The 27,623-nt window shown below is 53.2% G+C and overlaps 3 protein-coding genes across 7 annotated transcripts in view; 1 reads left to right on the forward strand and 2 right to left on the reverse strand.

Moving 5' to 3' along the window:
• The first annotated feature begins 1,649 nt into the window (after positions 1 to 1,649).
• PGGHG (protein-glucosylgalactosylhydroxylysine glucosidase) lies at positions 1,650 to 9,364 on the forward strand. 4 transcript variants are annotated; one of them, XM_027860126.1, is made up of 14 exons: positions 1,652 to 1,999; positions 2,305 to 2,562; positions 3,123 to 3,333; positions 3,452 to 3,887; positions 4,062 to 4,181; positions 5,029 to 5,160; positions 5,379 to 5,490; positions 5,583 to 5,655; positions 5,939 to 6,075; positions 7,365 to 7,498; positions 7,721 to 7,816; positions 8,167 to 8,264; positions 8,340 to 8,551; positions 9,112 to 9,364. In XM_027860126.1, the coding sequence occupies exons 2-14, from the start codon at positions 2,313 to 2,315 to the stop codon at positions 9,123 to 9,125; spliced, it is 2,025 nt and encodes a 674-aa protein (XP_027715927.1). In that variant the 5' UTR covers positions 1,652 to 1,999; positions 2,305 to 2,312; the 3' UTR covers positions 9,126 to 9,364. The 4 variants fall into 4 exon arrangements, with proteins under 4 accessions (XP_027715929.1, XP_027715928.1, XP_027715927.1 ...); XM_027860125.1 differs by having other exon boundaries at positions 1,653 to 1,999; positions 8,808 to 9,364; XM_027860128.1 differs by lacking the exon at positions 8,167 to 8,264 and having other exon boundaries at positions 1,650 to 1,999; positions 8,455 to 8,551; positions 8,808 to 9,364.
• Positions 9,365 to 12,212: 2,848 nt separating this feature from the next.
• Positions 12,213 to 13,660, reverse strand: LOC114041615 (interferon-induced transmembrane protein 5-like). The gene is made up of 2 exons (XM_027860149.1): positions 13,464 to 13,660; positions 12,213 to 12,425 (listed from the first exon to the last, which is right to left on the reverse strand). Exons 1-2 carry the CDS (start codon positions 13,650 to 13,652, stop codon positions 12,213 to 12,215), a joined length of 402 nt encoding a protein of 133 aa, XP_027715950.1. The 5' UTR covers positions 13,653 to 13,660.
• Positions 13,661 to 21,141: 7,481 nt separating this feature from the next.
• LOC114041610 (dispanin subfamily A member 2b-like) overlaps positions 21,142 to 27,623 on the reverse strand; it is a 7,548-nt gene continuing 1,066 nt past the window's right edge. Inside the window, exons 2-3 of one of the 2 annotated variants that reach the window (XM_027860140.1) lie at positions 26,312 to 26,484; positions 21,142 to 21,400 (exon numbers count right to left, since the gene is read on the reverse strand). In XM_027860140.1, coding sequence (XP_027715941.1) covers positions 21,397 to 21,400; positions 26,312 to 26,484 — 177 coding nt within the window. In that variant the 3' untranslated portion in view covers positions 21,142 to 21,396. Of the gene's footprint in view, positions 21,401 to 24,291; positions 24,363 to 26,311; positions 26,485 to 27,623 lie in introns of those variants that run through there. The other variant, XM_027860139.1, reaches the window with a different exon arrangement.

A 27,623-nucleotide genomic window follows, 5' to 3' on the forward strand; every position in this document is an offset into this window, starting at 1 on the left:
AAAGTCGGGATTATTGGTGATGGCCCCGGATGCAGTGGATGGCCTTAGTGTCTTCCGTGCCTGCCCAAGTTCCCTGTGCTCCACAGCACCTGCTTCAGGCGCCTTCATGGCCATTGGAACAAATTGTTCTCTGGGGGGAAGTCTTCACCTGTTTGAGGTAGACGCTCACTGTCGGGTTTGAGGCCTGCCAGTTACCCTCAAGCTGGTTTAGGCCATCTTCAGAGATGGTTTACCTGGGGGTCGGGGTGGCCACTGTGCACGCTCCAGCTTCTTGGAGCCACAGGGGAGAGTTGAGTGAAGGTGGACATCAAAGGTGGATGGGCAGCCCTCCTCAAACCAGAGGTGCTGGGCCTCTAATCCATACACAGTAGGTGCTTAATAAAGGCTTGTTAACTGATTAATCCTGGGTGTGGGAAGTCAAGACCCTACACTAAGAACCTTCCATAAAGAGGTGAGAACATCTCTACTGAATCTAGGAAGGCCTTAAACCTAGTGAGAACATCTTAGTTACCAGGTGGGGTAGGGTGAGATTCTGCAAGCCTTTGGATGAGAGAAAACAGAATGAGGGCTCCTACAAAAGTATGTGGGTGTTGGCCTAGGCGATCAATTAATGGATGAGGATAAAAAGCAGTACAGAGAGGAATAAACATTATTAAGGCACCTACTAAAGCCAAACACTCTACAAATGTGATCTCACAGCTACCCTGTGAAGCACCATCATTATCCCCACTTGAGAGGAAAACATGAGGATCACATAGCTAAAATATCTGGAGGCTGGATTTGAACTCAAGTCTCCTTGACTCCAGGCCCAGGGCTGTACACACTGCATCACCTAGCTACCTGGAAAAAGAAAGGAAAAGCCCTGAGAGAAAAGGAAAGAAGGAGAAAAGAGTGCTGGGAATGTTTTTAAGCCAGTGTTGAAGGGAACAGAAGGCAGACCAGACAGAGCTCCAGACAAACAGGACAGCTTTGAAAGTTACACGGTGGATGGATCTTGTATTTAAAAAGGAGAGGGGATTGTACACACTGTAGTTCCCATTTTTTCTAGTCTGTTTATTTCAGAAATGCCCCTTTTATTGGGTATTTGTTAAATTCAGAATAGGTTTGTTGTTTTGTTTTTGAGGAAAAAAAGTGCAGATCTGCTAACATCACTGTCCTGGTTAATAAGCTGCAGTGCTGGGATCTAATGCAGATGCCTCTGTTTGGACTTTAAGGTCCTTTCTAACTTGGCCCTGACTCTGATCCTTCCCACTCTCATTAGACACTCCTCACCGAGGGCACAGTCCACTGCACTGGGCTTCCTGCTCCATTTCCCACCTCCATGTCTTTGCATTGGCCGTTGGAATTGGCACAAGCTGGCGCTAACACAGCAGAGCCGCTGACCCACACACAGTAGGGGCTTCAACAAAGATGTCATTAACTGTGGGTTCTTGTTCAATCTGGGTGGAACTAGAGACCTGGGCGTTGCTTCCTGCTCAGAGGGAGGTGTTGTAATCTTGTGACACCCCCCACCCTCCCACCCCTTGTCCCCTAAGCAGGGATCAGCATGCTCCCTCCCGCCCCCCATACACAGGGCTTCACAGAGGTTCCCCAATGACCCGCCTGCCCACTTCTGTGCGAGCAGCGGGTGGGGCAGGCTAAGGAGGGCCGGAGTCGGGACTCGGAGGAGGAGGAGGAGCCGCTTTATCCCCCCCCCCCCCCCGGCCGGGCTTCCAAACTCGGGGGACCCCAGGGCTCCTCCTCTGTCCTTGGAGGCGGCAGACTTGGGCACTGGGGAGCAAATGGACCGGTGCGGCCCGAGAAGCGCCCAGAAGTTGCTGCAATCCTCAAACTTGTGGCCAGTTTCCTGCCCCATGACGTGGAGGATGTGGAGGGAGGGGCCTGTGCCTCTGCAGACTTCCCAAAGACGGCGCCCCGCACTGGTCCGCACTGGTCCTGTCCCTTAGCCCGCCTGCCACCCAGGAAGGCGCCCCGGCTGAGACTGTCCAGCCGAAGCCAGGTAACTGCACCCCCAGGGGCTCGTGAGCGCCCTCTGCCCCGCCACCCCCCACCCCGAAGAAATAGAACGTCCTCCTGAGGCAGGGGAGGGTGGGCCGCTCGCTACTCCCTCCCCTGGGACGCCTTGGAACTGGCCGCCTACCGGCTCCTGGGCCAGACCACCCCTCCACCCCTTGAGTGGCTGGGGGCGGGGGGCGGGGCGGGAGACCCTTCCTAGGATGGGGGCAGCTGTGAGCCTAGGCTGGACCTGGGAAAAGGGGCTGCCTGGATGGCCCTGTGTCCTCCAGTCTTCACTCCCGCCGCCAGGCCCTGGGATGGAGGATGACCCCACCGTGTTCACCACCCACTCCCTGCCCAAAGACCCTCGCCTCCTGGCCACAGTGACTAATTCCTACCTGGGCACACAAGTGTACCATCATATCCTGCATGTGAGCGGCGTGTACAACGGAGCTGGAGGGGACACACACCGGGCAGACGTCCCAAGTCCTCTCAATGTCCACCTGCTAGCTCCAGCCTGCCAAGGGGATTCCATAGAGGAGACCTTTGCTCTGGACACCAAGACAGGTAGACGCCCCAGTCTACCTGGGGTCTACCCAGACCACCACCATTGCCCGGTGCCAGGAAGGGGTCTCCCTCACCACTTCTTGACCCTTCTGTCTCCCTTCCCCAGGACTTTGTCCCCCAGGAAGGCCTGGCTTCAAACCCCACCTGAGACACTGTCTAGCTTTCACCTGAACAGATCACCTTACCTCTGCCTGCCTCAGTTTCCTCATCTGTGAAATCAGGGGGTTGGCCTTCACACTCTGGACCTGTGATGTGCCCTTTCCCCCTCCAGTTATTTGTCTGGGTTCCTCTTTCCCTAGGATCCCTGAATGGGAAAGAGTTCTCCTGAAGAAGGGAGAAACAGTAGCAAGCCCAGAGGCTACAAAGTTACAATATGCCCGCCTCCCCTCCCTCTCCTTGCTCTCATTGCCTCCGTGGCCTCCTACCAGCACAGATATTTGGAGGCCCACATGGGGCGGCTGCCTTAGGGGACCCCCTCCCATTTAATGTGAATGAGAGAGGTCACCCATCCTTGGGCCCCTTTGCCCACATGCCCAGCACGTCCCTTCCCCTTTCCTCAGGTACTTTTCTCCACACCCTCCGAGGCCCAGACTTCTTGGCTTCCCACAGAATCTATGCTCATCGAGTCCTCTCCCACCTGCTGGTCTCCAGTGTGTCCATTGGCCACTTGGGCTCCACCAGCCAGCCAATCACTGTGTACCTTCAGGCTGACTTCACCCCCCACAGTCCTGATCTGGCCTTGCACCTGGGCCCTGACTTCCGGGGTGCTCGGTGAGTGGGTGGGGGCCAGGTGAGAAGATGCAGGCTGCTGGTGGGGGCCAGGAGGGTTGCAGCGTCAGGGATTGGGGCTGGGGACTCTTCTCCAGGACCCCATGCTCTGTCCATCTAGGTACTTATATGGCCGCACACTGGTACCAGAAGAGCCTGGGGGATCCCGGCCGGAGGTGCATATGCTCTGGACCCCAGTTCCTCCATCACTGACACTGTCAGAGGCAGAAGAACAGACTCAGACGTGGGACTTCCTCACGGTGGTGGGAGGCAGCAAGGAGGAGGCCGAGGGCCACTTCCTGGAGGCTGCCTCCCTGCAGGGGGCAGGTGCCTTGTATAGCAGCCATGCTGATGCCTGGGGGTCGCTCTGGGAGGCCTGTGCCCTGGACCTGGTGGGGTCCTTTCCCCTCCAACAGACTCTTCGAGGGTGTCTGTACTACACACTAAGCGCCCTTCCCCACCTGGGAGCCTCGGAGCCTTTCCACGGGCTCAGCCCTGGGGGACTTTCCAATGGGCGCCAGGGGCAGTGTTACTGGGGCCACATCTTCTGGGACCAGGTGAGGACCCCAGCATTGCCCCCTCTCTGCCCCATGCTCCCTCTCTGTGCTCCGCTGCCTTCCCAACTTGGACTCCACAAGCCTGTCACCTGCTTCATCACCTTGCTGTGTTCCCCCATAACCTCCTTTGGTGTTTCCTGTGTTCCCCCATGACCTCCCCTGTCTTTGTCCTAGGACTTCTGGATGTTTCCCAGCATCTTGCTGTTGGACCCAGAAGCTGCCAGGAGCATCCTGGAGTATCGAGTGCGGACACTGGGCGGGGCTTTGCTCAATGCTGAGGAGCTGGGCTTCCAGGTGGGGGTCCAAGGCCCTCCCCTCCTGGGAGGCTCCACCCCTTCATTCCAGGCTCCCCCTCAAGCTAGGGACCTCCTTGCCACCTCTTCTGCTCAGAGTCCAGTGAGTGACCTTTGACAAGAGGGTCACAAGAGAAGGTGGAGGGGGCTCAATCAGGAGAGAGCCCTCAGGGGTCCTGGCTGCCCAGGAGGCCCTGGCCTCAAGGGGAACAGCCCCCAGCCAGAGGCAGCATGGGCTTGGAAGAGCCAGGGAGGCCCAGGTCACAGCTTGTCATCTCAAGGTCAGGTCTTCTGCCACTGAATCCTGTGTGACCTTTTCAGCCTCAGTTTCCTCACCTTCATGGTCCGCTTCCAGCCTTTTCCATTTCTTCCCATTTCTCCTACTAACCTTTAGCTCCGAAGGACCACAGTGACTCCTGACCTCAGTATTGTATCTCCTGCCTCCCTGATTTTGCCCAGGCTGTGTTCAATGCCTGGCATGTGTTCAGACAGGCCTATTCAAAGCCTTTGCTGCCTTTCAGGCTCTGCCCCCAGCTGTCAGTGTTCTCAGCCTCCTTAGATTCCTTGGACTTACTTATTTGTGTCTGTAAAGCCCCTCCCCCACGGCTTCTGGATGTCAGAGGCTGCTTGGGCTTTTTCTTCATCGGAAGTGAAGGGATTATTGAATCTCACTCTCATTTTACAGTTGAGAAAACTGAAGTCCAAGAGTGCTAAGTCAACAAGGGAATAGGGAGCAGAGGGGGAATTCAGGCCCATGGCCACAGTGCCCTGGGCTTCATCACATTCCCCTTCCAGAGGGTCTGGGCTCTATCCTAAAGGTCTCCTCTCTCCTCCTCCCCCTTCCTCAGGGCGCCAAGTTTGCCTGGGAAAGTGCTAGTTCTGGCAGAGAGGTCTGCCCTGAGGAGATTTATGGGACCCAGGAGATCCACATCAATGGGGCAGTGATGCTGGCCTTTCAGCTCTACTACCAGGCCACCCAGGTACCTCCTGGGGGGAGGGGGGCACAGGGCTACCAGATCCCTTTCTGGGACACTGCCCCAGGCCCCCCAAAGGGACAGGACCCAGCAGGATGAAGCTTGGCTTGAGGGTCATGGGGCCAGGCACCCGTGTACCCAGAAGTAGGGCTAGGGCGGGGGTCTGGGCTCTGCTGGGGCCAAGGCTGGGGAGCCTGGAAGCCCACTGCTCTCCCCTGCCCCAGGATCTGCAGCTCTTCCAAGAGGCGGGTGGCTGGAATGTGGTCAGGGCTGTGGCAGATTTCTGGTGTAGCCGAGTCACCTGGTGTGCTGAGGAACAGAATTACCACCTCCGAGGTGAGTATGTGGGGGGAGGGAGGACCTGCAGGGAGCAGCCTGTTGGATGAACTGTGCCCAAAACTGATTGGGTTTGATCCCGCCCCCTCCAGGAGTGATGCCGCCGGATGAGTATCACTCAGGTGTCAATAACTCTGTCTACACCAATGTCATCGCTCAGACCAGGTGAGATTCCTGGCCATTCTTCCTCTGTGCAGAGATGATGAGGGAGGGGATGGCCCACAGCCTCTGCCAAGGACTCAGTCCCTATGAGCCTGTGTTCCCAGGCCTTTACGCACAAACCCCAGCTCCTAAACTGCCCTGGACCCTCCCAGACCCATTACCTTCCTCACCAAAGAACTACCCTAGCATTGCCCACCCTCCCCCCCTTTCCTGGATAAAGTCCTGGAAGACATCGGTCACCCTCTTGACCGTATCTTTCTCACTCCCAACCTCACTTCCCATCCAGCCTGCATTTTGCAGCAGATCTGGCTAGAGACCTGGGCCAGCCAGTCCCTGAACAGTGGGCAAAGGTTGCTGAGAAAATCAAGGTGCCTTTTGATCCTGAGAGAAATTACCACCCAGAGTTTGATGGATATGAGCCTGGTGAGTGACCAGATGGCTCTGGCTCCATGAGTCCACCCATTTCCCCAGGTTCCATCTCTTTCTTACACACACACACACACACACACACATCTATATATGTGTGTGTGTGTGTGTATACATATATTATATATAAATACACACATATATTTTTAACAAACATTTGTGTTATATATGTGTATGTATGTATGTGTGTATGCATCTATGCCTTTTACCCCTCCATAAAAAAAGAAAAGGGGAAAAAAGCTGTATAACAAATATCTGTGGTCAGGCAAAAACAGATTCTCCCCTTGGCCGTGCCCCCAAGCATGGACGTCATTCTGCTCTCTGCACCCCACCCCAAGGGTATGCCTCATTTCATCCCCCCAGGTTTCCTCTCTGCTCTTCTGGAATACTGGCTGGCCATTGCAATGATGAGAGTTCTTAAGTTTTTCCTAGCTGTCATTGCTTGCAGGCTTATCCCTGGGTGGTTTTCCTGGTTCTGCTCCCCTCCCTCTGCATCAGTCACCTAAGTCTTCCCAAGGTTTCTCTGAAGCCATCCCTGCAACATTCCTTACAGCCCACAGGGGCCTCCATCACTTGTCTAGCCCTTCCCCAGTCGAGTTTCCAGTGCTTTGCCAACCCAAAAGGAGCCGCTATCAATATATGTGCACCTCTGTGTCCTCCTCTTCTGTCTCGGACTTCCTTAGGAAGGGGGCTTGGGGTACAGGGCTGGTAGAGGCCTACGGGGCCTGGGGGCATTGGCCTCCTTTTCTCCAGGATGTCTCCTCAGTGCAATGAGAGAGAGACTGAGCTCTGGGAACACCCCTGATCAGCACCTTGAGCTGGAGAAAGGGCTTCCCAAGGGTTGAGCTAACACAAGTCCTCAAGGTTTGCAAAGCACTTTAGAGACATGACCTCATTCGATCCTCACAACCACCCTGGGAGGTAGAGGCTGTTATTATTCCTATTTTACAGATGAGGAAACTGAGGCAGGCAGCCATAAAGTGACTTGCCCAGGGTCACACAGCTAGTCAGTGTGTGAGGTCACATTTCAACCCAAGTCTTCCTGACTCCAGGCCCAGCTATATCCACTACACCATGTTGCTGCTCAACATGCTTTTATTTAACATTTATTTTTAAAATAGTTTTATTCATTTTGTTAAATATTTCCCAATTACATGTAAAAGATTTTTACCATTGCTTTTTTATAATTTTGAGTTCTGAATTCTCTCTCTCTCTCTCTCCCCCTCCCGCCCTCGACCCTGACCAATCATGCCATCCCTCCTGAATGCCACTGACTCTCACCCCAGGAGAGACTGTAAAGCAGGCTGATGTGGTTCTCCTGGGCTACCCAGTGCCCTACCCCCTGAGCCTGGATGTTCGGAGAAAAAACCTGGAGATCTACGAAGCTGTGACATCCTCTGAGGGCCCTGCAATGTCCTGGGTAAAGAGGACAGTACAAGCAGATCTGCCAGGCCCCTTCCTGGACCCACTCCCCTAGGCCAGGGTGGGCTTCTCAGGTCCACTTAGCTGCAGTCTCCCCACCCATGGAATGGGGAGAATAGATGGCTTGCTCACCTTCTAGTTCCTCTAGGGCTCTCAGTTCCCTTGTGGGGCTATGGGAGGGGTTCCTAAAGTCAATGCCCTCAACATCCCTGTCCTATAGAGCATGTTTGCCGTGGGCTGGATGGAGCTGAAGGAGATGGAGAAGGCCCATGCCCAGCTCAGGAAGTGCTTCTCTAACATCTCAGAGCCCTTTAAGGTTAGGCCACACCCCTCACATCACGTTCCTCCCACTCTCCCCCCGCCAACTTTGCTGGACTTAAGAGTCAGGAACAGCTTGGCTTGAGTCACTGCTCTGAGCCTCAACCTTCTCATTTGTCCAGTGGATAAAGTGATTCTTGCTCTCACCACCTCTGAAGGGTGTTGGGAGAAAGGTCCTCCCCAAAACTTTGAAATTGGCTTCAGGCCTGCTAACCACTCAGGCTCTGGCCCCCACACCAGGGGTTCGAGAGGGGCACAGCAGGACATAGCTCCCCTCCTTCCTTGAGGGGGAGTGTCGGGGATGGCAGGGAGTCTCCCATGGGGTCCCCCTGGAAGTCGTCCTTGTAGGTGTGGACAGAGAACGCCGATGGCTCAGGTGCTGTGAACTTCCTGACTGGAATGGGAGGCTTCCTGCAGGCAGCTCTATTCGGATTCACGGGGTTCAGGTGTGTGTAGGGAAGGCAGGGAGGCCAGAGGGCCAAGGCTTCCCCCAACTTCTCACTCTGGGCTTTCCTTCTCAGGATCACCAGGGCTGGGCTGACCTTTGACCCCACATGTTCGGCCGAGGTTCGCTCCATGAGGGTCACGGGGGTCTCCTACCTGGGGAACAGACTCTGTTTCTCATTCTCCGAGGAGATGGTGACAATTGTAGTGACAGCCTCAGAGCAGGCAGGGGCCCTTCCCCTGGAGGTGGAGCTGAGGACATCTGGAAAGCGGCTCCCCCTGTCCCTGGGTAAGTTTCCCAGGCTTCCTAGCATTTATTAAGTGCCTACTGCCTACCAGGCACTGTGCTGAACCCTGGAGATACAAAGAGGCAAAGACAGTCTATGCCCTCTGGACTGGCCCCAGGCCTCCTCCTCTCTTCCCCCCTCCCACACCTGCAGAAGCCCCCAGGCCTCTCCCTTTAAGGAAGTGTCTCCCCCCCAGTCCTGCTGCCCCCGGCCCCATTCCCAGCTTCTTCCTCAGTTCTGGTCTGGGCCTCCCCTCAGGACACAAGGTCTCCTTCCCCATCACTGCCGGGAGGATCCAGAGACTGCCCTAGTGGGAGACCAGGGAGGCCGAGCTTCGTGAGCCCCCACTCTGCCCCCACCCCCATCTGGCTGGGAGGCTGGGGGAGTGTCCTCTACTGATGTTCTCTCCTACCCCCCCCCCATTCAGTCCACTGCCAAGGCTTGTGGACTCTGCCTAGCACCTCCCCAACCTGTTGCCTTCTCTCCACATCTCTGGTCACCAGTGAGGGTCAGGCCCACTGCCTCCTCTAACTTGCCTCTGACACCAGCCTCTCCTTCCCAGTCCACCTGACATAGGCTGCCAGAGGCATCCTTCTAAGGTGCAGTTCACCCCACCCCAACCCTCCATGACTCCCCAGTGCCTGCACAATGAAAACTGAATTCTTGACCATGGCATTCAAGACCTCCCTCCATCTCCAGCATGCTGGGTGCTGTGATTATGATGAGGATAGGATCTAGAGCCCAAAAAGGAAAAACCCTGGACTTTCCCAAATGGCCAAATCTCTGGCATTGGCCTGAGGCTATAATCCCATCAACTGGCCTTTCTTTGTGGCTACACCCAATCTCCCAATTCTCTGTTACCCTTAACCTAGCCCTCCATTGTTTTACCTCCCAAGCCTCCCCCCTCCCCCCTTTCCTAACCTTAATCCTATCTAGACTCCATTCTCCTTTGGCCCCCCTGGAGTTCTATTACCTTATAGATCACTTGGCCACTCCTAGATCCCTCCCATAGTCTTTCTGTATATAAGGTCCATCTTGTCTCCATTAAGATGCTCTGATTCTTATAATCTAGCCACTGCTCAGATTTTTACAATCTAGCCAATAGCTCACAGGTGCTCAGATTTCTTAAGAGTCTGGCCAATATGGTGGATCTTTAATAAACCTTGTCTTTGGCTGAAAGACGGCTTGGGTCGAATTCTTTTGGGCAGGTCCCGCATGTTGTGATTTTGGGGTTCTAACACCCCTAAACCTCTAGACCTCATCAGTCACTCTGGCCCATTTTCATCTCTGTACCCTCACTCTGTGTTCCATAGGTATAGAATGGCTTCTCCACCTCCAAGCCCCCACCTTGGCCACCTGCTCAGAGGCTGTAACCTCCAGGGCCTCTTCCTTCCCTAAATCCCCTGGCTCTCCCCATCAGCACCTGGCCAGCCTCTCTTTTTTCCCCTCTCTCAGTCTTGTCACCACTTATATGTGTACTTGTGTGGTCAGCACTGTGTCCATCCTCAGCCCTGGGGCCTGCACACAGCAGGAACTCAATGCTCACAAGAGAATTGAGGTAAGTGGGCCTCTTCCCTCCTCCTGCCTTAGAGGCTCTTTGACTCCCTTCCAGGAGCCAAACGACTGCTAAGTCTCCCCATGCCCCCTCAGGACTGGGATCCCTGCCCCCACTAGCCCTCCTTGGGCCCTGATGCTTCAAGGCTGTCATCTAGCTGAGTGTTACATGGCATGATCTCCACCGACACACACTGAGGCCTCTTGGAGCTGAGTCTGAAAGAGGCTGGAGCTGAGACATCCATCAGCCTATGGCCCGAATTGGGTGGGGGTGTGCAGGGCCTGCTTGGGTCCCTGGGCCTAGAGGAGACATCGGAGACCAGTGTGGGAGAAAGGAGGAGCTCAGAGGCCCTTTGATTGAATGGGGCTTTTATTCAGCACCTACTATGTGCAGGGCTCCATGGCTGGCTCTCGGGGGGGGGGGGGGGGGGGGGGGGAGACAGCCTAAGTGCTTTGCCTACACAATCTCATCTGGAGCTTTTAAAAGCCTGGATTCCTGCCTTCAAGAAGCTTACAATCTAAGGATGGAGGGCCAGCTAGGGCTCACCCAAATAAACTGCCAAGGGTGGGCTGGGATACAGGGAGGTGTAGTCATACAAAGAGCTGAGTACTGAGGCCTCCAGTTGGGTGAGCCAGACCAAGGCAGACTAAAGAAGGGAGCTGAAGATGGAGTTGGGGGTGTGGGCAGTAAGCTGGCAAAGGAAATTGAGGAAGATCCACCAGGGAGGGAGCCAGGAGCAGAGGGGTTGTCCAGAGCAGGCCACAGTGTTGGAATCTGCCTTAGGGAAGTGAGTGTGGGCAGCTCCCTGGAGCTTCCTGAGGAGGAGAGGCCGTTCTGGTTCAGGTTCCCTCCCCTCTCCAACAGGCAGCCAAATCTGCCCTGGGTGTGGTGGCTTTGAGCTTCTCCACAGGCAGCATTTGGGACAGAATGGGGAATGGGAAAGGCGCCACCCTGTAATTAGGGTCTGAAGAGGGTCCCCAGGAGGGGCTCAGGCTCATACTGCCAGCCCACCCGCCCCCACCACATCCTGTGCAAGGCTAGCTCTCTGGGTTCTGGCTTCAATTTGGTCCTGTCTTGCGGCGAGTGTAAAGGAGTGGCTGGAGGGGAGGAGGAGGAAAGGGCAGCCTGTGAATCGAATGCGGCTCGCAAAAGAACTGACCCCACCCAGGGAGCTGAGTGAGGGCAGGCCGGCCCCCCAGGGTGGGAGCTGATGGGTTCTCCCTCCGCAGCTGGGAGATAAAAATGGGTGAAAGTGGAAGAACCTCTCTTCATCACCCCGATCCCTTCTATGCAGGCTGGGGCCGGAGCGGAGTTCAGTTGGAGCTGGACAGAAGCCTAGGGTTCCAACGTCTCAAACTGAGGGGAGGTCAGGTCCTCACCCTCTAATTCTAATGGGTCTAGTCTCATGCTTAGCCTCTGATTCTCTGTGACTGAGCGAGCTCACACACTCAAGCACACACCTGCTTTGACACCACCACCCCCTCGCCTTTGCGTGCGCACACACAAACACACACACGTGGCTCACCATCCCTTCTGGCTGGGTAGGCACACTGCCACGTGCACGCACGCATTCACCCACACCCACTTTACTGGCTCTGGAGCACCCACGAGAGGCTTCTGAACCCGGAGCCGAGGCGCCCGTAAGGCCGTCTATGGGAACGTAGGGGGCCGCGCTGGCCCGGAAAGTGAGACGTTAACCTAGGGGGCATGGAGTAGGGTTGGACACACATGGTAGCGGTGGGGACGTTGGGGAAAGTGGAAAGAAGCTGGAGACTGGCTTCGAATTGGCCCCGCCCAGTATCCCTGCAGGAGAAGGGCTCAGGATCCCGTCCAACTGGGAGCACCTTGAGACAGCTGAGGGGTGGGGATGGGGCGGTGTGGAACACGGAGGAGACCATTTGCCTGAGGGGCGGCCTTCTTTCCCACCCCGGACTCGGGTTGAGGGGTCCTCAGGGGCCTAGACACAGAGGCCGCCTTGGAGAGGAGTCACCGGGGGTGGGGAAGAGGGCGTCTTGATGAGTTGGGTGGGCGTGGATGTGTCAGGCGGGGGGAGGGGGGGGTTGCGCCGGGACCCGCAAGAGTAAGAGCCAGGGGTGTCAGGCGCAGGGTCAGTCATAATCAACCTCGTTGAACTTGACACTGAAGTAGCTCATGGAGCCCTGGGCCAGGCGGGACAGGTGCAGGGCTCCAGCAACCACCAACGCCACGAGCAGCAGAGGCAGCAGCAGCGTCCACACCGTCGCCAGGATATTATAGCATTTGGCCTTGGATCCAAAGCGCTGCGCCGCTTCCAGATCCCCAGCCACCTTCTGGTCTCGGGCCTGGGGCAGGGACAAATCATGAAACACTCCTTGGAGCGGACGCTCGGGAGACTTCATCCAAGCTGAGCGTCCTGGCCATCCGCCCTCGGGGAAAATGCACTAAGGCACTCTATCGGCGCTCGAGAAAACTCTGCGCCTCTCTATCGCCTCTAGGCAAGAGTTCTTAAAGTTCGTTTAATTTTTTTTTTCCACTTAAAAATCTTTTCTCACTTCCAGGCTCCGCATGGAGGGAGGGGAAGAGGAGAGGTAAGCAATGCAACTTCCCTCTGGGGCCGCGTCCCCAAAATGCGTTTCAATCTGCACCCTAAGAAGGACTGGGGTTTAGTGATTTAAACTCGTTATTCTGAGAAGGAAAAGGTTCATAGACTTTCCCGGCCTGTTCAAGGAGCCCCCAACACGCACAAAAGATGACGAAGCCCTGTTCTAAGATCAAAGGGACCCCCGCCCTGAGGTGACTTCCGTGGCCCTGAGGTGACCTCCCTTCCCTTTCCCCTTTGGGGCCAGATCTCCTGAGTCCCTGGGAGCTATACCTTATCTTCTCCATTAGAATAGAAGCTCCCTGGGGGGGGAGTGCTTTTGCCGCCCCCTCCCCTAAAACTACCTCTAGCTTAGCATCCAGCCGCGAACATAAATGCTTGTGGACTGACTGATGGAAAGCCCCTCGAAGTCTGGCTCCCTCTGGCATTCCAGGCTCCCCGTTTCACTGGCCGTTTCCAGTGAAACTGGCCTCCTCGCTGTCCGCAGGTGTTCTCAGGTGGACACAAGACATTCCATGGGTTCTCCAGCTGGTGCCCCAGCCTCCTCCCTCCCCTATTAGCTTCTAGGGTCACTGTCTAGCCCCGCCCCGCCCATCTCTGGGGTCCTCCTCCTGAAGCCGAGTCGAATAGTGCCCTCCCCACCCCTACTTCCGAGTGCCGCATGCTTACGCAAGTGTTCTTCCCCTATAGCCAGGTGGAACCTGCCTGTCTGAAATAGCCCCCCTTCACTCTCCTTTCCCCTCCCGCCCCGACCTCCGAGTGCCCCACCCTATCCCCCTACCTTGATGGAATAGGCCAGGGCCAAGAAGCCCAGGCAGCAGAGGTTCAAGTAGAGGGTGTTGAAGACGGACCAAACCAAATGGTCTCTCGGGGGCCGCGGGGCCCCCATGGGGATCACGGTGGCGGAGCTGGGCTCTGAGCCACGGGCCGTCATGGGCAGATGTTCCCCACGGGGGTACGACGTGTCCATGGGTTCGAGTCCCGTATCTCCCTTACGAGTTCAGGCAACCCAACTCCGGGGAAGGATCTGGCCAATCCCTTTATAAGGCTGCGGCCCAGCCGCATGGGTCTCTATATAGAACAGCAAATGACAGACTGGCCCTGGGGCATGGGGTGGGGATGGGGGCACAGGAACCCTAAGCCCAGCCCAGAGCCATCCCCATTCCCACACACCCGGCTGGCGGCCAGCCCAGAGCCCAGAGCCCAGATCCAGGATTACCCTCCCCACCCCACCCCACCCCCAAAACCGCACCGTCCTCAGAAAGGTGGTTTGGGGCCCGACTTGTGAAATCGTTGGCATTGGGAGAAATCACCGTTTACCAATGACGAGTAGCATCTACTGGGCCTCTGGAGCTGCTCGCCAGAGAGGTTAGGTGATTTAGACAGCATCACACAGCAAGCATGTGTCAGAGGTCGGGCTTCCTGACTCCGAGGCCAACACCTTTGCCCCCTCCGCCTCTCCGAAAGGCGCCCAAGCGCGGGAGCGCACACGCGCACACACCGCCCTCCCACACTCGAATTACGTCTCCCCCCCCAATCCCTTTCCCCCCCACACACATCTCTTCGATTTCATAGGTGTAGGAAACTTCCCAGGAAGTCTCAGAAAGACATTCTCATACATAGCCTGCTCCTTTGAAGGACAAATCCAGCCCACTTCTGGGGCTGGGACTCCCCCCCCCCGAAGTGCTGTCTCCCTCTTTAAATCCTTCCCCCAGAATCAGCATGCCCGGAAGAATGATTGGGGTTTCCCCACTCCCCAACTCTTCTAAAAAATTCCAGGGGAGCCTGAAATGCCAGAGGGAGCCAGACTTTGAGGGGCTTTCCATCAGTCAGACCACAAGCATTTATGTGCGCTGCTGGATGCTGAGCTAGAGGTAGTTTTAGGGGAGGGGGCGGCTTCGGGAGGAAAAATGCTGTACTACAGACCCAACCTCTCACCATAACAGCAGGAGGTAGGCAAAGGTTCATTAATCCCCCTCAGACACAATTCGTCAGCTGCACCCCGCCAAGCCGAAAGGGAACTGAAGGGTAGAAATAGGTGCTGCAGAGGGCCTGGATTTGCCCATGGGTCCCACCAGTATTCTCATCTATTTAAAGTTTAGCTTGACTCCTGGTAGCCTAATGACATATACCCCCCTGGAGGCCCTGAAGTACATTCACCCGGACATTCTCCCCTTAAATGAGACCAAGGGGGGCAGGAGAAAGTGGCTCCTCCATGAAAGGATGGGGTGGGGGGCTCCCAAGTTCTCCTTGAAGATTGAGGCTGGTGCTAAAGGCACCAACAAAAGGTCTTCATGGGACACTGGCTCACCAATCTTGTGATAATCAGAACTGCCACCCCCCAAAGAGCACCAAGAAGATCAAGGCAGTGGATCTGGTGACATCCGTTACCTTGAGTCTGTCAAGAGGGGTTCAGGAAAGGTGGTACAAGGATCTGTGTTCAAGTCCTGGTTCTTCTGTCTGTCCTGACCTGTCACTACCCTTTTGGATTGGTTTCCTGATTTGTAAGGTAGGGCTAATGGGCACCTGGGGTCGCTTCTGGAGCTAAGTCTATGACCCTATCAACTTGTAATCTCCAAGTGGCTGGTTTTTCTTTTCCTCTTAATTTTCCTGCTGTGTCCCAGAGCCAAAGGAAACTGTGAAGGCGCAGTTGCTGAATGTTCCAAATATCCTAAAAATAAAGGGAGTCCCAAAGACCCATGTGGCGAAGAGTGGGAACCGTGAAAGTTTGTTACTGCAGCTTGAGGGTATGCTTTGATCGGAGGGACTCCTCCCTCCCTCCCGCTGACATCCCCTTCTGGTAGGAGGTGAGGGGCTATGGATGCGTAATGACTATTTAGAGTGCAATCTCAGACTCAGCCACAAGGTGGCACTCTGAGTCCAGGTTACCAGCCTCAGCCTCTTCATTCCCAGATGGGTTCCCGGCTTCCAGCCTTTCCTTTAGCGCCTGCCCTCATTAAATCGAAGGTTCAAATAACCGCTAGATGATCATGCAACATTTCACCAATTTCTCAAATTGGCTTGGCCCCCTTCTCACGAAGCTTCCCTCTTCATCTTTTCCTTGACCTAAAGACAAAGCCTTGGGGTCAGAGACCTGGGTTTGGTTTCCCTCTCTGCTATGCACTCCTTGGGTCAACTTGAGCAAGTCACCTCCAGCCCCTGAGGCTCTTAAGATTCTTGACCTTCACGGACGAATGGGTCAGACTCTGAGATCCTGCCCAGCAACCCGTACCGCTGCGGGGTAGGGGGTAGGGACGGAGCTAGCTGCAGTAGGGGGGAGCAAAGGGGAGTGACCGAGGTCCCCCCAACTACCACAAGACCCCTTTAGGACTTTCAAAGGGACCCCAAAACTATGGGGGAGGGGCATCATCTGGAAAGAATTCAGGAGCTCAGGGGCAGCTAGGTGGCACAGTGGATAGGGTTAGGGTTAGATCCGGCCTCAGACACGTAATACTTACTAGCTGTGTGACTCTGGGCAAGTCACTTAACCCCAATTGCCTCACCAAAAGGAAATAAATAAATTAAATAAAAAAATTAAAAAAAAATTCAGGGACGCAGTTCATCTTCTAGTCAAGTGGCGAAAATTTGTCGTGAGGCTTATGAGGTGAGTGGAGCTGCTGAGGAAACTTGCAACCTAATGGGGTGAGGCTAAAGCTTGTATAGAAAAAGTCAGTGAATAGTGTGCCAAGTATGCTAATTAGGTGGTAGGAAGGGCTGGGGATTAAGGAGTGGCCAGTTCTTAAAGGAATATGCAAATTTTTGCACTTGTGCTCAGGCCTTTTATCCACTAGGTTTACCCCCTAGAGTTCACTAGGGGGCCACCAAAGGGTGTGTTTTTAGGCCTGCAACATCACTAAGTGAACCAAAGACCCAGGATGTCCTGCCTGTCCTGCCTGTTACCAATCGATGTCCTGTTAGATAAGATGGATGGGAGAGTGGATGTATATCTTGACTTTTGGAATGTATACAGTAACTGAAGGAGTCAGTAGGAGATAGTTCTGTAGCTACAAGAGAAATTCTTACAGGGTTAGCTTGTTACTATAACAGGGAGAGACAATTTGCTTCATTGGAGCCCACTCATGAGTTATTACCAGAGATATGGTCTTTGGGTTGGGGTCCAAGCACCCCATCAGAATCTGATTTTTCATCGTTATTCGTTACTCCCCTGGCGATTCACAACCTCCTATTGTGTATTTCTCTCTCTATCCCTGAGCTAGCCACATAGGAGCAAACTATTGCCACCCCCAAGTCTCTCACACGCGTCCCCGATCCATCCCACTCCAGCCCCGCTTGGCCTTTCCAATGTACCCTCTGGAATTCCTGCCCCACAGTGGACAAACTTCCTTCCCTTCCAGGGGCTCCTTCTGTTGTTTTGCTCTCACTGAGGTTCGGCTCCCCACCACATCACTGCGTTCTTGGTCTGCCTGGACAGATTTGCTGCACCTTCAGGCATCCCCTAACCATGCCGAACACTGTAACTTGATTCTAGCAGAGTGATGTCATTTTGGTCTTCTTGGAGAACAAAGGACAACTAACCAACCATGCCAAATGGGTGCATTATCTGTCCAAGTTATCCAACCTGGGCCCTCACTACGGTAAGGCAGTCTCTGTATACCCCCTGATTGAGTCCCGTCTCACTCCCCACAGCAGACATTCCAAACCTTCTTTTCTGTCCTCAAGCCTCCTTTTGTCTTTCACTCAGCTGAGGACCTCAACCCATACTCTGCTGTGAAAACTGAAACCACATAATGGAGTTACCTCCTGCTCTCACTCTCTTCACCCCAAAACCTCTTAGTGTTAAAGCCTAGCCCATCTCCTCCTTCCCCCCATTTTCTGACAAAAAGGTAAGCCGTTTCCCTTGCCCAGGTCAGCCTCTCTCCACGCTGGCTGATCCCCTTCCCTCCCATCTTCTCCAGCAGATGGCGCCCTCAGCCATCTCCAAGCCCTCAGACCTTCCATCTCTCCCCATCTTCTGCGTTCAAACATGTCCGAGTCTCCAAGCTTGTTGAATGGGCATCCTGTCCTCTCACTCGCTCTTCCACCCTTTTGGTTTCAGATCTTATCGAGGAATTGAACTTGCTCTCTCTGAAATTACCAGCGATCTTTTCATTGTCTTAGCTGGTGGTCTTAATCCCCGTTCTTGTTGACCTCTCCACAAGGATGTGGTGGACCATCCTCTCCTTCCAGATACTCCTCTGAGTTTTTGTGACATGCAAACGCTCCTGGTTCTCTTCCCATCATCTTTCTGATCTTTCCTTCTCAATCTCCTTTGCTGGCTCAGTATCCATGTCATGCCCCCTCACTTTGGGATTCCCTGAGGCACTCTCTGATTCTCACTCCAGTTCAATAAGATCCAGCGGCTCCCTTTGGGATAAAGTACATGTAACCAAGCAGGTGTCATCACTGGAGCAAAGTTGGAGCTCCCGTCTCATTGTTGAGGCGGTTTTCTTCCCCCGTGCCCTCCCAACAGAGATTTGCCTAAGGGTCTCCCATCGAACATAACTGGTTATAGTTACAATAGCTCGCTCTTTAGCCTAGAAGGAAGTTGGTCTCGGTCCACATGGGACTCTGTATCTCTCCCGTTATTTTGTGATTCAGCCATTTCAGTCTGCTTCTTTGTGATGATATTTGGGGTTTTCTTGGCAAAGGACTGGAGTGGTTTGCCAATTCCTTCTCCAGTTCATGTTGTAGGTGAGGAGCTAAGGCAAACCAGTTATGTGACTTGCCCAAGGTCACACATATACTAGCTGTAAGTGTCTGAGGCCAGACTTGAACAAAGAAGAAGAGTCTTCCTGACTTCAAGCCTAGCACTCTATCCACTGCACCTTCCATTTGCCCCTGAGTTAGACATGCAGCCTGAAGTGGTCATGATCACTTGCTGAATTTTATGGGCAAGAAACTCAGAAAATAGTTTGGGGAAATAGTGAGAAAAACCATGGGAGGTACAAATGCATCTGGATGGAGAAAGTGAGGGGGAACCCAACCTTTATTAGCTTTCCCCCGGGTTTCCAATGGCTGATGGAAACCACTGGCATGGTCCAAATGCTCACTGAATCCAGACTCCTCTGCCTAGTGCCCATTTCTGGTGCTCACACCAGAAGACACCTGAAGGGATCTGACCACCATCACAGGGATCTGAGGGACCTGTGCTACTGCCTCCAGCCCTCCCATCGCCTCCCAGGCTGCTTGCAAACTCCTATCTGCCAGCTCCAAGCTTTTGCTAGTCCCAGTCTCTTCCAGGGCTGGGAGGGAATATTAGCTCTCCAGGACTACAGCAGCCAGAATTCTCAGCTCTGGTTCCCATCCAAATGTGTCCAAATACCTAGTTTCATAAAAATTCTGCTCCCTTGCCTCAATCTCTCTTTCCAGCCTCATTGGGCATTCCTCCCCCTCCCGTATGCTGGAATTCAACCAAATTGGTTATTCCTCCCCCAGGACCCTCCCTCCCAAATGTACAGTCTCTTCTCCTTTCCACCCCTTAGAATCCCCTGTTTCCTTCAAGACTCACTCAAGCCCCACCTTCTGCAGGAAGAGATCTTTCCTGGTCCTCCCCTCCCCACCATGCCTTCCCCCCAACTGCTTTTTATTTTTTCTCTTTAATTTGGCCATATATGTCCTGATATGTGTCCTTGTTGTCTGCACCATCAGACTGTCAGCCCCTAGATTGCAAGGATTGTTGCCTAGTCTTCGAATTCTCATCACTTAGCACTGGGAGGGCACATAGTAGCTGCTTAATAAATGCACAATGACTGTCTGAGCTCTAACCTCTCTTTCAGCTTTGGACTCCACCGAATACACTAGAAATTAAAGCATCACTTTCAGACTCCTGAGCAGTTGTTCACAGGCCACATTTTCTAAGAGGGTGACACTCCTAATTTCCCAGTAGAAGCCTCGGATACCCTTGGGATCTGATGGGCAGAAATGTGACCAGAGGAAGATGCCAGCACCCACCCTTGAACTTCAGTCTCTGTCCCATCCAGAGCCCTCAGAATGTCCTGTACCAGCTCAGCGGTTGTTCTCACCCCAAGGCCTTATTCAGCCCTGGGGTAACCATAACTCCCCCGGTTTCTGCTTCCCTTCCCAGCCCCTCCTCCAGGCTCACACACAATACCCATTTTGTCTGCAGTCCCACTTACTGCCACACCCTGTATCCTGCCTGGACTCCCTTGGAGGGTCCTATGGGGGAGGCACTTCCCTGCTTCTTCAGGCTGTGAGGCAAGCCTCCAGAATACTCCATCACTATCTGCCATCTTACTGGACTTTGCACAGCTTAATCATCTACCTTCCTCACCAGAGCTCTCTCCAGCCACTGACACTCTGCCTGAACAAGTTCCTCGGCAGTGAGCATGCTATCTGCCACTCCCTAGAGTCTCCCTATACAAGGGATTCTGGACCCCTCACTGCCACTGTACAAACCCCTTTCTCCATCTTCCACTGCCTGCTTCTCCCTGACTTTATACAGGCTGTCCCCCAGGGCTGAACACTCTCTCCTCGCCTCTGCCTCCTTGCTTGTCTGACTTGCTTCAAGACTCTGCTAAAATCCCACCTTCCACAGGAAACCCTTCTCAGTCCTCCTGAATGTTGGTGCCTTCCCATCTGAGATTACCTCCAATTTACACTCTGCATCTCTTGCACGGCCCCAGTTGTTTGCATGTTGTGAGCTCCTTGACATCAGGGCTGTCCTTTGCCTTTCTTTTCAGCCCCAGATGGTGTTTAGCACAGTGTTGGGCCCATAGTAAGTACTTAAAAACTTGTTGATGCCTGCTTGACAGTCCCCCCCCCAAATCAAAGGCAGAAAGAGGGGGAAAACTATGGCCTAACTGTGTGTTGGAAGCAGCAACCACGTCCTGACCGCTTGCCAGGTGAACGCTGGTGTCTAGTGGTCACCAGTGTGCTCAGTGGTTTTTCCACATCCCAGAACTTCTGCTGCAGACCATGTGGCATGTGGCAACTCAGTCCACCTTGGACCTGCCCCACCACCTGTGTTGTAAACATCCTGCTATCTCATGACACTCGTGCCCCTATTTAGGCAGCATCTCCCACATGAATAGTTCTGGGAAAGCCAAATCCAGTAAACTCCCCACCCTCTTTCATTTCCTGTCCTTGTGAAAGCATGCAATCCAGGAAATCATAACTCTCATTCAGAGAAGAGAAACCAAGTTCTTCCCAAAGATGGGTTACTGTAGGGCAAAGGTCTTCTTTATGCTTCATGCCTGCCCTCAAGCACCTTTTTCCCGTTGCTCCAGAGGTGGGGAACCATGGCCTTCTAAGTCCTCGGGTATGGCCTTTTGACTGAGTCCAAGTTTTACAGAACAAATCCTTTTATTAAGGGGATTAGTTCTGTGAAGTTTGAATTCAGTCAAAGGGCCACACTGGAGGACCTGGAGGGCCACATGTGGCCTCAAGGCCACAGGATCCCCACCCCTTCTAGACTTTCAAAAGCAAACATCTTAGCCTTGCACACCTCAACATCTTTATTTCTTGTTACTTTGCAGGATTGTAGATTTTTTTGTTGGAAGGGACCTGAAAACAATCAGAAGGTCAGAGAGCTGGGGGTGCTAGTAGCTTCAGGGGCCTAGTCCAGCCCCAAGGGAGTTGAGGTAACTTTCCTAAGATCACGAAAATAGTGTCAGAGCCAGGATTTCTTCTGTTTTGTGGCTTGTGTAATGTATGACCTTGGGCAAGTCACTAGATTTCTCTGGGTCTCAGTTTCCTCACCTGTAAAAAGACAAAGGACAGCACAGTGGAAAGAATGCTGACTCTGGAGTCAGAGGACCTGGATTTTAATTCTACCCTCTGGATTTTATGTCTCTTTTGTTGATTGATGGATGGAAGTCAATGTAGTCAAAGTCTCAGAAAGTAGTGGGGACATTCCACTGGTCTGGTGGCACACAGCTCCCAGGCCTTGCAGGACAAAGGGTCTGTTCCTCTCTAGCCCAGGTGCCCAGAGACCTCTTTAAGTGTTCAAGGCCAAGTGCCTCTTTGGCCTCTTGGATTTGTTTCTTCTTTGCCATCACCTCCGGGAGATCACAGAGCAGCTCCAGCGCCTCATCCATGCTTGGGGACTGAGTGACGATGGCATAGTCATTCACAAACCCTCTGGGGAGTGTGGCCAGCTCTCCAGTGTTCCTCAGACACATGCCAGGAATGAGCACCGGGCTCTTTTCAGCCCTCCCTCTAGGCTGAGGTCCTTCGGAACTAGGGACTTGGCTCCTGTCCAAAGTCATGCTGGCTGACCTTCTGCCATCTTCTCTGGCTCTTCTAAGGCCTCTCCAGATACAATGCGATCTCCCTGATTCACCCATGCCTTCAGATAGTTCAGACTACCAACCCCCTTCTCCACAGGGCATCCCCCAACGCCTCACCTCCACTTTTGAGTAAAAACCCCAGACTTTGAGCATGGGAAGTTATCTCAGCAACCAGCTAGATGGAGTAACCAGCTGGATAGAATGCCAAAGGAGACTCTACCCTCAACTCTTTATTAATTAATTAATTTATTTTTATTTATTTATCTATTTTTGGTGAGGCAGTTGAGGTTAAGTGACTTGCCCAGGGTCACACAACTAGTAAGTGTCAAATGTCTGGTCTGAGACTGGATTTGACCTCAGGTCCTCCTGACTCCAGGGCCAGTGCTCTAGCCACTGCACCACCTAGCTGCATCGTACCCTCAACTCTTTAGCAAGAGGTCCTCCAGCTTGACCCTAACCCACCACATTTTGAAACAGCCTATCACCAACTGAGGTCTCAAACTCGACATCACAGAGGCATCTTGAACTCAACATGTCCCAAATAGGATTCATTATCTTTCCCTCAAACCCTCCCACTCTCTTCTTCCAAACTTGCTTTTTTCTGTTGGAGGTGACAGGCAGGCCAGTGAGACATTCCCAGTCACCTTCAGATAGCAATGATTATTAGGAAATTCTTGACATCAACCTTGCATTGGCCGTTTTGTATCTTCTACTCATCTCCTTGGTTCTGCCCTCTGGGGCCAAAGAAAACCAGTCTAAGCCTCCCTCTGATGACAACGTCCAGTTCTCTTGCCCATCTCCTCTCACCTCTTGGCCCCAGCCAACTTCCTTCTTTGGCTAAACATCCTCAGTTCCTTCAGCATACCCAGACAGAATTAGGCTTAGTGGCACCGTGGATAGAGCTCCAGGCCTGGAGTCAGAATGACCTCCATTCAAATCTGGCTTCAGACACTTATTAGCTCTGGGACCCTGAGTCAGTCACTTCATCTCTGTTAGCCTCAGTTTCCTCAGCTGTAAATGGGGATCATCATAAATAGCACCTATATTGCAAGATTGTTGTGAGGGTCAAATGAGACAGTCTTTGTAAAGCACTCATCCCAGTGCCTGGCACACAGCAGGCATCTGTTCCTTTCACTTCCCTCCTCTCTCCTCACATGACTTGAATTCAAGGCCCTTCACCTTCCAGGGTGCCCTTCTTTGGACAATCTCCTGCTTATCAATGTCCCTTTAAAATCGGAGTGCCCAGAACAGAGCTCAGTCCTCCAAATAAAATCTAAGCAGGGTAGAGGAGGACCTCTACCATTATGGCCCTCATCCTCAGTGCTCTGCCTCTCTTAATGAGGTCATCAAAGGAGATCACGTCTGAAAAGTGCTTAGCACAGGACCTGGCAGAGTAGGCCCTCAGTCACTACTTATTCCCTTCTTCCCGGTTAATGCAACCCAAGGTTCAATCAGCTTTTCTGGCTGCTACTTACACTACCATACACACACATGAACCACTGACTCATATTGAACTTGGGGTCCATGAAGACCCCCAGATCTCCCTCAGAACAGCTGCTGCCCAACAATGCCCATCTCTCTTTCCCTTTCAAAGCTGATTGATTTGTATCCAAGTATAAGACAACATTTGTTACAATTGGATTTCATCTTAGCATCTTACTTGCCAAGAGCCTTTTGGACCCTGGCTCTCTCATCCACTGTATGAACTGTCCCTCTTGGGGGACATTGGGTCATTAGCTTAGGGTCATTTTCAAATGGATGAGCAAGCCATTTATGCCTTCATTCAAGGCACTGATAAAATGCTAGACTGAGCCCAGATCCCTGGCGACAGGGATCCACTCCACTGGAGACCTTCTGCCACGTGGGCATGGAGTCATTAAGAGGTATTCCTTGTGTTTCCCAGTCCATCTGACTGTGTTCTTGTCTCATCTGTATCTCTCCATCTTTTCCACAAGAACACTTGGCTAAAATCGAGGTGAACTGTATCCACAGCATCCCCACCTATAAGTTAGGTAATCTTGCCAAGAAGGAAATGATGTTGACATGGTGGCCCTTCTTGAGGAAGCCAGGCTGGCTCTTTGTAAATGTGCTCATCCTTCTCCGTTTGACTGTCCTAATCTACAGAAGTTGCCTGCTCTTCGTAAAATGACTGTCCCTTATAGCCCATACTGTCCCTGTTGCATACGGTCTTGGGAGTCCAAGGGACAAGGATGTAGGTTCCCAACCCTGGGGTGTGGGAGTGTCCCTGCGTGACATTGCCCATGTTTCCTGATCTTGGTCCAGGGAATCAATTTCCAATTCCCCTGATCTGCCCTGGTCCCCACAGCTCCCACTCAGGATTTCAGAGGTGGAAGGGACTGAGTCATCCAAACAGGGTCCTCCTTTTCCAGATTCCCCGTAGAACATCTCCAAAAGAGGACTATCCAGGCTCTCTGTGAAGGGAAGGGGAAGAGGGGGAGGAGGAACCATGACATCAGGAGGAAACCACTCCACCCTGGAACAGCTGTTAAGATGAAGATGCTCTTGCTGGTGTCCAGCCTAAAATGGCTTCCTTGTAACTTCCCCTGCCCCACCTCCCCCGGGCTCCTAGTTCTGCCCTTGAGCAGAACAAAACTGGAAGCCAACTGTCATTTCACCCTGGAGTCTTGTCTTCTGGCCAGACATGCCCAATCCCTCAAATCCTTCCCCATCCTGCCTGCCCTCCTGGGGACATGCCATCAGATGTCCCTGAACCTTGGTGCCCAGAATCAATCACAGTCTGATATAGGGTTGGCTGATGAACTGAGCTGGAAACACCCGAGATTCTTGGACCCTCACCTTCCCCACTTCTGAGAGTCATCTTCAAGTGCTCCTCTGACCCCACAGTCCTCTGCTCCTGGGAGAATGCCAAGACTTTTCAGTGCAGCCCCACTCTTCTTCCAACTTCTGGCTCTGCTTTGTTCTCACTAATCCTCTGGTCAACTTTCAACCCTATGGCTCCCACACTATAGCTGTCCCAAAGATGTGGAATCTCTCTTTGCTTGTGTGGAAATGGTGATCCCTGAACATGTCCTCAGACCTGCTTCTTTGTGGCCAATCCAGGTTGGTGCTACCTGATCTCAAAGGGATGCAAACATCACCCTTGCCCTGTGCCCCGTCCCGTGTCTAAGTCAGAAGAGCCTCATGCTCAGACACAGAACACTCACTAGCTGTGTGACTCTGGGCAAATCACTTAACCCCAATTGCCTCATCAAAACAAAAACAAAAACAAAACAGAAGAGCCTCATGGACAAGCCTTAGCTGTCTCCGCCTCCTTGGCACACCTGCAGGAGTCCAGGACAGGGTAGTGTCTCTCTGGGTTAGGAGGTGGCGGTCTAGGACACCATTCACTCACCACCACCCCCCCCACCCAGGTCACTGGTCATCTAATCTATTCCCATTTTCACAGTGGGACACTGAGATACGGAGGGGCAAAGAGACTTGCCCTAAGGGTAGTACACAGAATTTGAATCCAGATCTCGACTAAAATCTTGAGCTTCCTAGCGCCCGCTCTGGGGACTGTGCTCCAGGACTCTCTCCTACTACCAATAATTTCTCTCCCCTCCTCTTCCTCTTTCAGACTTCAGCTTATTTGTGGGAAACTCCCAGAAGGCAGGGACCCTCTCTGCTAAAGATCGCAGATCGGGAGCTGGCAGAGAACTCAGAGAACATCATCATTTAACAGCTGAGCGTACTGAGACAGGGCAGGCGAAGTGGCCAAGGCCCCTTTGGATGTGTTGGAGCCAGGGCTTGCCCAGCTATAGAACTGCCTCCCAGTCTCCCCCTAAAGAACCTAATTCTTCAAGCCAAGCATGGTTTCCATCCCTAATTGCCCCTGTCTAGCTCTTCAGCATCGCCTGCTTTGAGGCCAAGCTGGACATCTCCCTTCTTTCCCCGACTCTCCCTGGTCCTTTCCTTTGCTCAGCTTGATGCCTAGAATGTCCTTTTCCTCTCAGACCTTCCCATCACCACCCCACCCTCATCCCACTCCAGTCCCACAAAGGATGACTTGAACTCTGAGGATCTGGAGGAAATGGAGGGAGGATTAGAGGGACTCGGAGACATTTATGTCATTGTCGTTCAGTCGTTTCAGTCGTGTCCGACTCTGACATTTGTAGAAACTTTGCTAGTAGCCAGAGGCCCTGACACACACGACGGAGACAGAAACCAATTGATTTATTGAATTTATTTAATGCCCACTCTGACCCCGGCACTGAGTGTTCCAGGCTTCTGGGTGTCTGTGGGGTCATAGGGGCTGCTCTGCTGGATAAAGGAGTGGGGCTAGGTGAGGGGATCTAGGGAAACAGGACTGGGACAGCATGCAGGTGTCCCTGAGGGGTGCAGGGTTGGAGCCTAGAGATACCTTTGATAGTTGAACAGCATCCGGATCAAGGGAACCACATAAATAAAAAACAGGATGGTGAAGAAAATGAGGAGCAGCACGTTCAAGATGGCGGCAGAGATGTTCAACTGTTTGGAGGTGTTTCCGTAGCTCAAGGCCCCATTCATGTCCCCAGCCAGCTTCCGGTCCCTGGACTAGGGGGAGAGACAGACAGACATACACCAAGAGGCAGAAAGGGTGAGATCCCTGCCCTCGGAGGACCCTGAGGCCTCAGTCTCCCCATCTACACAACGGGAGTGAGGATCGGGATTCCCCAGGGGGCAGTGGGGGGGACTTGACCCATCCGGGGAGCAGAGCCTGGAGTTCCGGGGAAGGTCAGAGCTGGAAAAATAGCAAAAAGGATTAAACCTAGAAGGAAAAAGGACTGCCCACCTCATGCTGTGTGACCCTGATGAGTCAGTCACTCAGCCATCCTAAGCTGAAGGTTTTTTGGGAGTTAGCCAACCCTCCAACCAAGGTGTGCTGGGAAGCATGTCAGCAGCCCCTTCTCAGGGTCCCAGCTGTTGGCTTCCAGTTACAGCCAGTCAATACAGTCAGAGCTCCCTGTCTCCCACCTTGGCTTCGGGATAGGGCCCTGGCATCTGTGGTTTTCTGCCCCAGCTTTCCCTCTTGCCACCTTCCAGATGTCCCATTCCCCCTGGCTCTGGCCTGGCTTTCCTAGTCTCCTGTCCTTCCTTCTACGGGAATCTCATACACTTCCAGAGGTTCCAAGACCACCACCCCAAGCCCCTCCTGGTCTGCAGCACCAGCTTTCACCTCTCTCCTGGACTCCAGACAGGCACTCTGCTGGCCTGCCTGCCAGCTCCACCTAGCTGCTCTACCATCTTCCAGACCCCAGGCACAAAAATCTCTGATTCTTCCTCCAATGTCCAACCAAGTGCCAAGTCTTCTCCATTCTTCTATCCTATTCTCTCCATTTGCATGGTCATGCTTAGTTCAGACTCACTGAACTTGGAGTTGATCTTCCTCTCCCTCTGTGCCTGCGGCAGGCAGAGGGGCTAATCTTCAGATTAGGGACCTGCAATGGCTCCCACTGGCCACAAAACCAAGCCCAAACCTGTTAGCCTGACCAAGGGGCCTCACCCTGTTTTAATTTGCCTTTTCAGTTTGCCTCTTCCTCCTCCTCTGACAAGTGTGCACAGACAGACTCAGGGGTAAGGGAAGCAAGTACCCACACAGACACACAGACACACAGATATACACATACACACCTACACATATACACATTCATAGCACGTACACATATATACACATACACACAGATATATACACA

Source organism: Vombatus ursinus, unplaced genomic scaffold (genome assembly GCF_900497805.2).
Source record: "Vombatus ursinus unplaced genomic scaffold, bare-nosed wombat genome assembly UNPS02014176.1, whole genome shotgun sequence".
In the NCBI taxonomy this organism is placed as follows: Eukaryota; Metazoa; Chordata; class Mammalia; order Diprotodontia; family Vombatidae; genus Vombatus; species Vombatus ursinus.